Source organism: Pseudorasbora parva, chromosome 7 (genome assembly GCF_024679245.1).
Source record: "Pseudorasbora parva isolate DD20220531a chromosome 7, ASM2467924v1, whole genome shotgun sequence".
Classification (NCBI taxonomy): Eukaryota; Metazoa; Chordata; class Actinopteri; order Cypriniformes; family Gobionidae; genus Pseudorasbora; species Pseudorasbora parva.
This window is the reverse complement of record NC_090178.1, coordinates 11673086-11683513: the sequence shown is the minus strand read 5'-3', so window position 1 is coordinate 11683513 and position 10428 is coordinate 11673086. Positions and strand designations below refer to the sequence as shown.

At 36.6% G+C, this 10428-nt stretch overlaps 1 protein-coding gene across 3 annotated transcripts; it reads left to right on the top strand.

Moving 5' to 3' along the window:
* Positions 1-1027: 1027 nt before the first annotated feature.
* On the top strand, positions 1028-8834 carry mtdhb (metadherin b). Of its 3 annotated transcripts, none has more exons than XM_067448147.1 (13): positions 1028-1515; positions 2255-2335; positions 2412-2496; positions 2651-2857; positions 2975-3028; positions 3112-3282; positions 4431-4490; positions 4659-4724; positions 4802-4923; positions 6358-6468; positions 6548-6625; positions 6700-6781; positions 8028-8834. In XM_067448147.1, exons 1-13 carry the CDS (start codon positions 1180-1182, stop codon positions 8096-8098), a joined length of 1524 nt encoding a protein of 507 aa, XP_067304248.1. In that variant the 5' UTR covers positions 1028-1179; the 3' UTR covers positions 8099-8834. The 3 variants fall into 3 exon arrangements, with proteins under 3 accessions (XP_067304248.1, XP_067304247.1, XP_067304246.1); XM_067448146.1 differs by having other exon boundaries at positions 6542-6625; XM_067448145.1 differs by having other exon boundaries at positions 6530-6625.
* Positions 8835-10428: the final 1594 nt, after the last annotated feature.

Sequence of the window (10428 nt, the reverse complement as noted above, 5' to 3'; positions counted from 1 at the left end):
CTGACCATCTATTTGCATTAGTTTATATCCAGCTGGTCATTTTTATGCAATTGCTATGCAGCAAAGTGGCATATTTAAAGATATTGACATGAAATAAAAAAATCATACTGTATCCTCATACAGCCGACAGAAACATAAATCAGAAACACATTCAATTTCATTTTTTTTATCATCACTGTAACATATTTTGATTAGATAATCATCAAGTGTTCTAAAATATAAGCAAATAAAGTGTGGAAGTACACATAGCCTATATAATATACTTATATATAATATACATATATAATATATAACTATATAATATACTATAATATACTAATTTCAATGCCTTTCTGTGTAAAGATGGCCATCTGAAAACATGATTGGATTTATCTGAAATGGTAACACTTTACAATAAGAGTCCATTTGTAACATTAATTAAGGTAGGCTAATACAAGTATTGTTCATTGATATTTAAAAATAAACTAATACATTTTAAGTTGTATCTTACATTAGTTAGGCTAATGGACTATGAATTAACATGATCAAGGTATAATTAATGTTTTTTACATTTAAAACTTACAATAAACATTAAGCCATTTTTTTAAATCAAAGAAAACTAATAGGAAGAAACAGAGTTATAACTGAACACAATCTTGCTGAACACAAACTGAACACAATCTTGTGTATAGTTTTTTTTTAAATATTGTTTTGCTTCTTTTGTATTTTGCATTTTACTTTCAATTTAATTAAGTATGTTTAATATGGAGGAAAAAAATACTTTTCATACTTAAATACAATAAATATCTTAAAACTTTTACTCAAGTAATTCTAAGCAGTGACCTTAACTCTAAGTTCTTAAGTTATTTTAGGCTGATGGCATAAAAGAACATTGGAAAACCCAACTCCAGTTTGGAGTAGCCTACAGATAGCTGGTTGGGAAACATTGACCCAGTCCATTTCAAAAGAATGTAAGTAAACTCAATTGCACTCCAGCCCAATAAGGGGAGCTTGTCTGCAAGTGAGTTCATGCACCTCCAACCAATGATTGAACAGAAGCAGCAATAGTCTATGAGCAGCAGTAATCGGCGGCACGTTGGCTGGGGGCAAACTGGCAAAGCAACGTTTATTCCCGTGTAATTATCCCAAAGTATTGATTTTGTGAATGATTGCACGCCGGTGCCCGCACGATAGATTGCAATGGCACCGGGTTGGCAAGAGATCGCTTCACAGCATGTGGAGCAGATAACGGGATATGTCAGAGAAACCCTGTCGACCGGCCTCGTCTATCTGAAGTCTGAGCTGGGAATAGATTTGGGCTTGAATCCTGATCTGTGCGCTCCATGGCTGCTCCTTTTAACGGCCTGGGTCGGTCTAGTTTTCATGCTAATTTTATGGGTCTCGGTCTGTCGTGGTTTCTCTAAAAGACTTACAGGGACAGAGACCGGAGACACCGACGAAAACACCGGTCCGGCGCAACCGGTGAAGAAGGCAGATGAGCCCAAGAGAAGGAACAGAAAGAAGAATTCTGAGAAGGTTTGCTTCGTTAGAGGGGGAGGGGGGTTAATGAATCGATTCTTTTGAATCATTTCATCAAGAATGATTCCATCAGATTCATTTAGCGCATGTTGCATCGTTACGCCTGTAGGTGGAGACAAGCGAGTGATTTAAGGCTTTTAACACAACCCTGGTTCATTCTAAACCCGGGTTAAAGGAGTCCTGGTTTATCTTAGTCACGTTTCACACTGCCCATACTAAAGCCAAGGTTAACAGTTAATCATGGGTATTTATAAACCATTTCAAAGTCCTTATTTGCGGCATCAGTGTTATATTGGACAAACGTCGCACATTTACGAAAGGCTCTAGCATCGCACGTCCTCATATTGCACATAATTGCTTACTGTAATATCAAGGTTTATTTTCTGAGTGAACTAAAGTAACGTTACTCGAATTGTAGCGTTTTCCATCGCTGTTGGTTATTTTTTCCCATCATACGCAGAAACGACTATACTGTTCATCGCGCGGTGTTTCCGTGACAGCTCAAAGCGGCTCAAAGCTGTGAATGTAAGGCGAATCATTGAATCATTAACTCAAGCGATTCATTCGAAATACTCAGTTCATTATCAAAACACCATTACCTGACATTCAGGCATCCAAATGATATTCAAAATAACTGTCAAATGGCATTTGAATGAAGTCACCACAATTACTAAAATATTAGCAGTAACTCTACTATCGTGTTTTATTAGTCAGCTGTTTTCTAAATGTTTTACAGAAAGCCCAGAGAAATGGACTTGCTGTTGAACCACAGGAAGAGTTAGATGATCAAGAACTACCAGAAGTGAAGACTGACAAGGTCATTATATTTATAATTTCGCCCAAAAATGAAAATATTGTAAATTATTTGTCCTGACGTTCCCTGATGGTTTTAGGCAAAGAAGAATAAGAAAAAGCAAAAGCCTCCTGCAAAAGAGAAAAAATCTTCTATATCGGTTGATGGCAAAGAACCTGATGAAGGTATTTTGATTAATATGAATCTCCTACTTTATAAATGGTACACACACACACACATGTGACGTTATTTGCTTAATAAATACTTGTGACTGAGAACTTGAATTTCATTTGCATACAGTGGTTGGAACATGATTGTCATGGTAATTTAATCTGTCAGGTACCTGGGAGACCAAGGTCAGTAACCGTGAGAAACGACAACAGAGGCGGAAGGACAAGACTCCAGGTGATGGGTCAGGCAGCCCAGTGGCAACAGCGGCTTTGACTGCCATTAGTCCTGTGGAGCAGGTCCAGACCACCCCAGAAGAACCAGAAACCACCATCACCACCACTGTTTCTACACCTCCAGTACAGAGAGAAGTGGAGGGTATGTTTTTCAGCTGGAATTAGTTTGAAAACACTCATGATCACCGTTTATAATTCATTACAGTTGTGAATACATAATGGGGGGAGAATCTAAATATTTTTTCCCTCAACGGTTTAGTTGACCAACCTGAAATTGAAGCAAGTTTTGTACAAGACACTGTCATTCCTCAAGGTAATCAATCAAATGTTAACAGATTGTAATGTGAAATATAGATGGACTCATTTGATTGTTTTTGCTTGTATTGGTCATGATAGTGACACCATGTTGGGAGGAGGTGCTGACTGTTAACAGTCCTAGCTGGAGTGATCTTGGCCCGCAGCTTCCTCCTCAGATGGCCAGTGTTCAGGCAGATGCCTGCACCAGCATGACTGTCCCTACTGAGCGTCAGACAAGTGAACCCTCTGTCTGGCCCCAAGACATGGAAGGTATTGAGGAAAAAAAAGTTTTTAGGAATCACAATTTACTGGGCATATTTAAAAGGGCATATTTTGTCTTATTATATGCATCTTGATGGACTGGTTGAGCCTTGGTGCTCATACAGGAGATGCATGGATTGAATCTGACTTGCAAATTTATTGTCTCTCAAAGTCTTTATTTAAACTTCAAACTTATATTTAGTTATAATTATATATTATAATTAAATATTTATATTATATATAAATATTTAGTTTAATTAGTTACTTCTGAAAATGTTAACGATTACAAGGGGGTTACATCTGAATATTTTCTGTAAAAAGCTAGCATATGTTGAATATAATTTCCCTTCATATACACATATCAGTAAGAAGATAGACCATGTTTTTTACTACAGCATAAGGATCTAGAATTATAGTTATCAAATGTAACTAAATATAACTATTAGAGGGTAAACCTGCCTCATTTAAATGTAAAAAAAAATATAAACAGTTGAATATATTCATTGCAAATTTAGAAAAGTAATCAGTTACATTACTTTAATAAAGTAATTGAAAAAGTGACACTACGTATTGCATTTTAAATAGGGTAACTTGTGATCTGTAACCCATTACATTTCCAAAGTAATCTTCCCAACACGGTCATAATTAACTCTTTTTGTACTATTCAGTGAGATTTTATTTTATATTTTTTTTAAATGAATACTTTTATGCAGAAATGCATTAAATTGCTCAAAAGTGATAGTAAAATGTTACAAAATATATTTCCCATTTTAAGAATGAATTGTGAAAACATTTATCATGGTTTCTATTTTAAAAAAATGTTAATCAGCATATCGGATTTCAACAATGATGCTAATAATACACGTTTCTTGAGCAGCAAATCAGCATATTAGAAGATTTCTGAGGGATTATGTGACACTGAAGACTTGAATTATGATGTGAAAAATTCAGCTTTTTTGTAAATAAAAATATTTTAAATATATTAACATAGAACAGTTATTTTAATATATAATACTGTTCACAATATTAAAATTATTGTATTTTTTGTAAAATGCATGTAATTTTCATAAGTATAAGAGATTTCTTTGTATATACATAGTATGTATGTAAATACAAATTGGTTAATTCAAAAATATATATACATATTCTTAATACAGGCTCATGGACCATTGTGGATGGATCTCATATTCCAGTTTCATTCAGTGGATTGACTGCTGGTAAATACAAATTCATGAAATAAAGTAACTAAACTGTAGCTCTGCTCATTCAGCCAGGGGCTGTTTCTCTGTGTCATTTAATCATGTACAGTGTCTCCAGTTCCATTATGATCCGTCGTATAAAAATAACTAGATCCGTAATAAACAAACTTCTCTCTGTGTTTACAGTCCCTGATCTGAGTTGGAGTGCTCCTCAGCCTCCTGTACCAGTGGATGACGAGTGGTCTGGAATAAGTAAGAATCTATACATACCCAGAACCTGCTTTCATTCACATATACAGAGTTACTAAGAGCGCTGTTGTGTTTCTAAGAAAGCACATCTGCAGATCCATCGTGCGATTGGGACGCTCCGTCAGAGGAGTGGGGGAACTATACTGAGCAACAGCCCGTGAGCACACTGCCGCTGGAGCCGCCAGTCCCCGAAGTGGCACAGGTCAGTCCTGGAAGTGGCACAGGTCAGTTTGTTGTGCAGCTGTAGGCCTGTGGAAACAAACTTAATTTGTACCTCTGGATTAATAATGACAAGGAATCAAAATCTTTGTATGATCTGAGTTGAGAATCCAGAATCTGTTTCTACATTTAGAAATACTGATGGTGATGAGAGAGATTGGTGTTGCAATTTTTTACAAACTGCAGGGGGGTTGTCTGTTGATATCTAATAATTATATCATTAAAAAAAAAAAAAAAAAATTTAAACCGAACAAAAATATTTTATTTGTTTGTCATGTGACCATTCACCAATATCAAAGGACATGCTAACGGGGTGAAATATTAAATAAAATATTAATTGAAAATATTTTAGATCAAAGGGGTTTGGCTGAAGGGGAAAAAAGGGAATCCTTGGTTTTGTTACTAATGTAGACCCATTAAAGAACAAATGAGTTGATGACGACAAATCTGAACCACTCAGAGAACCACTCTGATTTGGTTCTTTTAATGAATCAGAAATAAAAAAATTAATGCATTAAAGATGAACAGTTTTGAGTAACGCGTTACAAAGTTAGTTACAAATTAGTTAACATGAACTAAAGAAGTAAAATACTTCTAAAGCTAATGAATATATTTTTAAAGGAATAGTTCACTTTAGAATTAAAATTTCCTGATAATTTACTCACCCCCACGTCATCCAAGATGTTCATGTCTGTCTTTCTTTAGTTGAAAAGAAATGGGAAGCATTTTCTCCATATAATTGACTTCAATGGGGTACAACGGTTTGAAGGTCCAAATTGCAGTTTTAATGTATAATGTAGTATAATTTTTTTTATATTTCTATATAGTTTCACTAGATAATGTAGTCTATCTTTATCTTTTTTTATATTTCTATATAGTTTTACTAGATCATGTAGTATATCGTTTTCTTTGTATAATTTGATTGTTTCGTTAAATAATGTAGAGTCCTTTGAATCTGCACTGACAAAGGAATGTACCCCCTTGAAGTTCAATATATGGAGAAAAATCCTAGAATGTTTTCCTCAAAAACCTTCATTTCTTTTCAACTGAAGAAATAAAGACATGGACATCTTGAATGACGTGGGGGTGAGTAAATAATCCCAATTTTAATTCTGAAGGTAACTATTCCTTTTGAAATCAAAAGTTGTATATGTAAATATTATTCAGTGGACATGAACTAACAAGAAATAAATACTGTAACAAATGTATTGCTAACAATAACTAATGGGACCTTATTGTATATTGCTGCCCAGTTTTGTTGTAAATATATTTTGACTGAACATGGTTACTAAAATAGTACGGTTAAAGAATCGTGAATGGAATCAGAATTGAGTAAATCCTGACAATTCACATTCCTATAAACAAGCAGTTGAACCCAGGCTGAACGTTGTATTTTTTATTTCTCTCCATTAAACAGGAGTCGGATAATGATAATGAGAAAGACGAAGCAGGTGCCCCTGGTAGCGGTAAAGCTAAGAAGAAGAAAAAGAAGAAGAAGAAGGTGGAGGATGCTGGACCTTCTGCTCAGGTGAGGATTTTTCCAGAAATTATTCAGAAAAAACTGATCAGTTACTACAAACCTAATGCAGAAAATCATTCAGCTGCAGGTGAGGGCAGAGAGAGACACGAGCGTTGCGACGCCGGCACAGAACATGACGGGAAATGTCTCGGCTGCCATAACAGGGGTGAGAACTCTGTTTTTCAACATTCATCTGGCTATTAGCAACAAAAATAGATCCTAAAGTTGTCATCGTCACAGCCACCGTCAGCTCCAGTACAGACGCAACAGAGAACGAGTGGACCTGAGCCGACCGACAAATCCACTCCTGTACCAACACAAAGTACGTTCAACCACCATATAAGAGCATTTACATTTAAAGTGCCCAATTATGCTTTTTCAAAGGTTTCTAATTTTCCTAACATTTAGATTTCCATATAATAAACATAGTAGCATCACCTCGTGTCACAGTGTCTGAAACGGTTCAATAAAGGATCCGGTCTCTCTAAAGCCCTCTGTTCTGAGAGCCTACTCTGCTCTGATTGGTCTGATTGCCCAGTCTGTTGTGATTAGTCTACCGCTTACAGCACGTGTCAGACACGATAGGCTTCCTCAGCACTTGTATACAAAAAGTTCATTTTAGACATGCGTATCTTCTGTTGTATTTTATGACAACACTGGCAGGAAATAATATTAACCTTTGTCATTTGACACACTGTTATGTGTGCTACTTGGAATTTCCAATACAAGCATCTTGAGGTGCATCTACACAACACGGGATATTACCGTAATGTTGTCTTACTAAGAAAAGTTGAATTTAATCAGAAAAGGGGTCTACAGTTAAGTGGATAAAATCACTACTTACTGTTTGCAGGAATATGGTTGGAATCGGCCCTTTCTTCAGTTTTAGACGCTGAGCGAATCCGGCTATATTGCCCCAGGTTAGGAAAACTCTCTGTGATGAAATGGGCTGAGCAAACAAACAATTTTGAATTTAAATTGCTGCGGTATCCGATTGTAAATAAACATCAACCATGACTGTTGACTTTTTTTTAATCTGTGGGAAGGGTATGAAAAGTCCTCACGTCCCCTGCACAGCCCGGATCATAACATCTATCTCCATGATCTGCCGTTTTCGCTTTCCTCATGTAATGCTTGTTTATCTGCTGAACTCCCGACGGCTGCGCAGTTCTGCCTGACAATGAACATTGGCTGACATGCAAATGTTGGGGGCGTACATATTAAGGATCCCAGCGATTGTGTCACTTCTTGGCGTTATGTTGAAAATGGCCTGTTTTTCAGTGGTGTTCTTCACAAACAAGATTTACATTTGAAGGAGTAGGCAGTGGCGTTTCAGACTCACTGTATGTGATGTCTATGTACTGAACTCTTTTTATTTAAATATGGCACGGTTAATTAAATATTTCATTCTAGGGCACCTTTAAGGCAGTTCAGAATCAATTCTTTCTTTTGGGAGACAAATAAATTTTTCATGAGCTTTGCAGACCTTTTAAATTCACAAACTGCTTTATTGCTCACAACATGAAACGTCATCCCCATTTAATCACTTTTTATCTCTTTTCGACCAGAAAAAACAGATGACAGCTGGGAGTCCCCGAAACCCCCAGTCAAAAAGAAGAAGGCTAGAAGAGAGACATGAAGAGAGAACATATGCAATCTTGGGGTTGTACAGAATTTCATACTTCCTGAGTGACTCGTTTTTTGATACCCTTAACCCACAGTGTTGTGAATCCCATCCTAGTGTCCACATCCCATTAGGTATATCTAGAAAATGTACTGTAACGTCACGTGAAGGGACGCTTCATTCAGATTTAGTTCTTTTTTTTTTTAATGTATGTTAACTGCTAATTATACAGTCAATTTGATTTGTATTTGCAGAAAATGTTTTTGAAGATCCTGGTGGTCCTCATAAAGCACTAGGGAAGCATCAAGAACACTTAAGATATACGCACAGAAACCTATATATCATTGAGCTGTTACATGAGAGCGATCTCACTTCATTCATGAAACACCGAAGCGGATTAGAGTGCACTAACTTAGCCGGTTTGTTTTGCTATTGCTAGGAGGAAAAGCAACATATCAAGCCATATGTAAAAACCGTACCGAGAGACTCGATGCTGGTGAGCACGAGTAGATGACGCTATTACAGACAACTTCTTACCCTACGCTTTGGTGAAGTAGTAGTGACGTCGGCCGGGTTTTTCGTGATCAATGTTACACCAGGTACAGCAGTGTCAGGAATTTTCAATGCCTTAACTTGTGTTGTGCAAGATGGCAGCAACGATCTGTCAGCTGCATGCAGTTTCCTCTTTCGTATTTATTGGTTAATATAAGTCATGTTTAACGAATAATGAAGATTAAAGAGTTTCTTTGCACAGCTGTGTTGATGTATGATTATTCTGTTTTAAGCTTTATTTTCACTCAAAAAGGGAAACTGTCTTCGTTCCAAAGTTCTGTGGAACCCGCAAGATATTTTAAAAATGATTGTTTTGTTTTTTTATACAACAAAAGTATATGGGTTCCACTGATTTCAACACTGGACAATTTTCTTTAAATATTGGTAACTTTACAATAAGGTCTGATTTGTTCATATTGAGTTAAAGGGCAAGTTCACCAATGTAATTAACATTTTCCAGGTCCAGAAAGGTAGTAAAGAAATCGTTAAAATAGTCTGTGACTCCAGTGGTTCAACCTTAATATTATGAAGTGATAAGTACTTTGTGTGCAAAAAACAAACAAATTATGACTTTATTCAACAATTTCTTCTCTTCCATGTCAGTCTCTGGCGCTGTTCACATTGAGTAGAGCTTCTAAGTTCCACATCAGAATGCTGGCTCGCTATTGGACACCAGGGGCGTAGCACCAAATTTTGGGCCCTGGGTACAAACCATCTTGCTGGGCCCCCGTACCGTGTATGTATAGAAAACTGACTTCTAAGGCCCCCCCCCCTGCCTCGGGCCCTGGTTACTCGTTACCCTTTATCCCCCCAGTCCCACGCCCCTGTTGGACACTGTTCACATGTGTGATGCTGACACAGGAGCTGGCAAATCATTGGCCAATACTAAACCGGCATGCTGGCGTAAAAACCCAGAAGCATTGCACTGTTTACAAAGTGAACAGGGACTGACATGGAAGAGAAGAAATTAAATAAATTTATTTTTGTTCATTTTTGCACACAAAACGTATTCTCAATGCTTCATAACATTAAAGGGATAGTTCACCCAAAAAAGGAAATTAGTCTAAATTAGAATTAGACCACATTGACATACATTATACAAGCAACAGTTGCAGTTAAAAATCATTTGTGTTCTACTAAAGAAACTAAACCATCATCTTTGATGCACTGGGGTAGCAGATAAATGCAGGTAGCACATCAAATGTCCATTTTTGGGAGAACTATCCCTTTAAGGTTGAACCACTGGAGTCGGTCTTGTAGAAGCAGGGTGCGTTTCAATCAGCTCCCTAGTTCAGCAGTCAGGGCACTGATCAGGGAATAATTAAATGGGCTGACTCCCTCATCGGGGCCCTGGCTACTGGACGAGGGAGCTGATTGAGACACACCTGCAGTCTGTATGCCTTAGTGCCTGATTATATACCTGAGCCATGGAAGTGATTGGAACTCCTGAATTCAATGATTTGGAAGGGTGTCTCACTTCCAATACTTTTGGCAATATAGCGCATTTTATTTAAATATGAGGATGAGAAATAAATCACTCAAAAATAACATGTTTACATTTAATAAGTTTAAGATGGATAAATGTGGTATCACTTTACAATAAGATTCATTAGTTAACATGAACTAAATGATCTGCACTTTTAAAGCATTTCTTTATCGTTGTTAATATTAATTTCAACATTTACTAATGCATTATTAAAATATTGTTAACATTAATTAATGCAGTGTGAGCTAACATGAAAACCACGAACAGCTGTGTTTTTATTATCTACCTTTAAGGATTAACTAATGCT